This window comes from Daphnia pulex, chromosome 12 (assembly GCF_021134715.1).
Source record: "Daphnia pulex isolate KAP4 chromosome 12, ASM2113471v1".
NCBI lineage: Eukaryota > Metazoa > Arthropoda > Branchiopoda > Diplostraca > Daphniidae > Daphnia > Daphnia pulex.
This window is the reverse complement of record NC_060028.1, coordinates 6,283,730-6,286,909: the sequence shown is the minus strand read 5'-3', so window position 1 is coordinate 6,286,909 and position 3,180 is coordinate 6,283,730. Positions and strand designations below refer to the sequence as shown.

Sequence of the window (3,180 nt, the reverse complement as noted above, 5' to 3'; positions counted from 1 at the left end):
TTTTGAATTGCAATAAGATCTATAGGGCTCTTTCGGATCTGTTTTCTTTAGCCGTTTAATCTGGCAACGCAGCATGGCTCTAGACTTTTTTAGCGCGAGAACGGGGAGAAAAGGGAGAATGGGACGAATGGGAGGGAGGAGGGCGTACTTGTGTCGCGTACTTTTGAATTGCAATAAGATCTATAAGCCAGATAGCCTAGTTAATGTATTCAGATAGTCATTCACACTTAAGAAACACTGTCGTTTTTTTTTTCATTTGTGAGATAATCATGTTAAGATTTCTTGTAAAAACAGCAGAATATCAAAGAAAATTCCAAAAATTTGTAAGAATTTTGTATTAAATTTTCAGTGATTGCGCAATTGTATTTTGTTTGGAAGGCTGAAAATAAGCAATAAACAGTTAAACACATCCCGGTGTCATGAACTCATTTTCCAGTTAAAAGTCCGCCTGCTGAATAATATACGTACCAATATTGCCGATTATCAAACAATTGAGGCATATGTAAATATGTAGAGTTTATTAGCAGAGTAGCCAGGGGCTACGAAGTCTGTGTAACCATCGCCGTCAAAATCCCCTACCGCTGGTTTTCCTGAAGTAAGTGACACTTCGTTCAGCTTGAATGCATAGTTCCCAATTATTTTATGGTGATAGAAACACTACGTGCCTGCTGTCTGGGCATTTGTATCAATTAGGATCGATTTTTCATAAGGAGTAAAATCATTGGCCGCCTCTGTTGTTGGCCGCAGAATGTAGATTTTACCGTCGTCATCCCCACTAACTAGGATCCACTTGCGGTGCTTTCTATAGAAATATACATATATTTGTTAAACTGTTTCACCATGTGTGGGGAATGGCTTTAATTTGTGTCGTTATATTTCACCTGCCATCGGAAAGAACTTCATTTGCATACGCAGCACTAGGATAGAAAGACTGGGGAGTTCCAGGAGACATTGTGTTAGTTCCGCCAGGAACGAAGCTATCAGCGATGATATGACGAACCCAGATGCCGTTACTAAAATAAAATACCATTATAATTATTAAAAGTAGAAAAATAAACAAGAAAGTTTTAATAGAAATAAATAGAAAATTTCCTACAAAAGATCATCGGGAATTTCGTAAATATAAACACTGCCAGATTTAACTCCAATTCTGTCGTCAAATGACGTGAGCAGAAAATCAATACGTCCATCATTGTCAAAATCTTCCAAAAGCAGATCGAATGTTTGGCCCACGGTATCGTCAATTACTCTCATTTGAATCTGTAACAAAATTACAAAACAAGTTATTCATAATGAGTTAAATTAATGAAAAAAAAAAAACGAATGGGCTAGTTACGTTTTGGGGATCATTCCACCCGTTGTTGGCTCCAAGCGGGATGCAGTAAATTGTGGCGCGTTTATTCCATAGTTCACCGGCTAAAAAGCAGTCATAAGGAAGACCAGATGAGTTTAACTGTATACTACGGAAGCTCACGTCAGGTCCTTGGTTGTAAATAACATGCTGATTCCAGCCTGTATAGCAAAAATGTTTTGACAAAATATAATGTATCCGTTTATTCAATGACTAACATTTCGTCAATCGTTTCATTGCGTAATAAGCATTGATACCTGATATGGCCTGTCCAGGATTTTCCATCCAAACAAAGTTTTGTTCTTCTACAGCTGTAAAAATTAAATCATTTTTGAAATTTATCGCAAAGCTAACACTTGGTTTGGATTTAAAATTGGTCATACTATTATGAAAACGAGCAGTTACAGCGTCTAGATCTCCATCACCATCCATATCCTTCCAGACGACACGGTGATAGGAATAGTCTTTAATCTTTAAACGTAAAACCAATTATTACAATTTGAGTCAAGTTCAAATGGTTAATTGTTTGTTTAATAAATGGTAAGTCAACTTACGTCACCACTGGCAATGTTGATTTCAGTTTCAGCCGGAACTGCAGCATTCATGTTGTACATCTGAAGTTGGCCTTTTGTTTTTCCAGGAACCAGAAATCCTGATGTTTGGATCATTCCCTCGTAGCCAGGAACAACAGTTTCTGTCCATAACAAAACGCATCAAATTAATACGGCTTAGAATGCACATAGGAACGTTTTCTTTTACGATTGATCAATGATGTTCATAACAAATAATAATTACGTATACAACATAATAACATCCTATAACATACGTATACGCAGCGTATACGTATGTTGTCGAATATGCAGGTTGGCTTACTTGGCAAAAGATCAGGATTATTGGGCCAGAGGGCGGTACTGGCCAGAACTTCAAGGGGCCAATTGGTTGTATCGTACAAATATTTTCCGGGAGAGCGCAAATAATAAACGGGATCCGGCTGAAACATTTAAAAAAATGTTATCGATACTTATTCCAATGGAAAAAATTAAATAATTAATTTTAAATACCTTGAGTTGAAATGGTTTGAAAGTCGACAAATAAAGTGTAAATCGATCGGCGTAAGGCAACGAACTGTCACTTGATTCGTGAACGTCCGCAAACGCAGGGACTTCAATACTGCTGATTTCACCGACCTAATATAAGAAAATCCCAACGATTTTAAAATTAAGTAAATCAAAATTTGATTTGAGGTTGGATTAGAAATTTTATTATATATTACCAGGTTCGGAAGAGTGGCTATCAGTGTTTGGCTATTTACTAGACATTTAAGCGTAATTACGGACAGCAAGACCACTAGAAACTTCATGGTGATGGCCTTATGAGGACGTACATAAAACTGGCACATTTCAACGATTTTTATAAGCATAAGGTATAGGATATGGAATCGAGCGTCTATTTAGTATTACATGACCATTTTCACATGTTAATGCACGTGATGTATAAGGTTATGATAGCAGTAGTACCCGATAGACGGATGACTTTCTTTATCTCTTGTTCATTATGTAAATACTGGCACACGGTACGTGTTGGTAAAGTCTAATTGATAAGAGTAACAGAAGTTGAAAGTTATATGTTATCGGCAAAAATATTGAAGGAAATAGAAATTGACAGTAAAAATGCTAATGCCTCGTTTGCTCTCTTGTTGAATCTCTTGTTGAAGTGGAAGCGCTGTAACAAAAGTAAATTTTAAAAGTAAAATTCTGAACAATAAACGTAAAAATTAAATTAAAACACACAGATACATTTGGTTTTTGTCAATGAAGAAATAACACGCG

The 3,180-nt window shown here is 36.4% G+C and overlaps 1 protein-coding gene across 1 annotated transcript; it reads right to left on the bottom strand.

Annotated features, from left to right (window-relative positions):
* Window positions 1-320: 320 nt before the first annotated feature.
* On the bottom strand, window positions 321-2,780 carry LOC124209834. The gene is made up of 11 exons (XM_046608049.1): window positions 2,625-2,780; window positions 2,413-2,538; window positions 2,225-2,342; window positions 1,906-2,045; window positions 1,735-1,822; window positions 1,609-1,662; window positions 1,337-1,512; window positions 1,097-1,260; window positions 882-1,013; window positions 666-802; window positions 321-590 (listed from the first exon to the last, which is right to left on the bottom strand). The coding sequence occupies exons 1-11, from the start codon at window positions 2,769-2,771 to the stop codon at window positions 484-486; spliced, it is 1,389 nt and encodes a 462-aa protein (XP_046464005.1). The 5' UTR covers window positions 2,772-2,780; the 3' UTR covers window positions 321-483.
* Between the last annotated feature and the right edge of the window lie 400 nt (window positions 2,781-3,180).

Coding starts and splice junctions, on each gene's coding strand:
- LOC124209834 (XM_046608049.1), bottom strand. CDS start 2,771: ATGCTTATAAAAATCGTTGAAATGTGCCAGTTTTATGTACGTCCTCAT. Junction 2,539..2,624: donor TAGCCACTCTTCCGAACCTG/GTAATATATAAT, acceptor TTCTTATATTAG/GTCGGTGAAATCAGCAGTAT. Junction 1,513..1,608: donor TCCTGGACAGGCCATATCAG/GTATCAATGCTT, acceptor TTTGCTATACAG/GCTGGAATCAGCATGTTATT.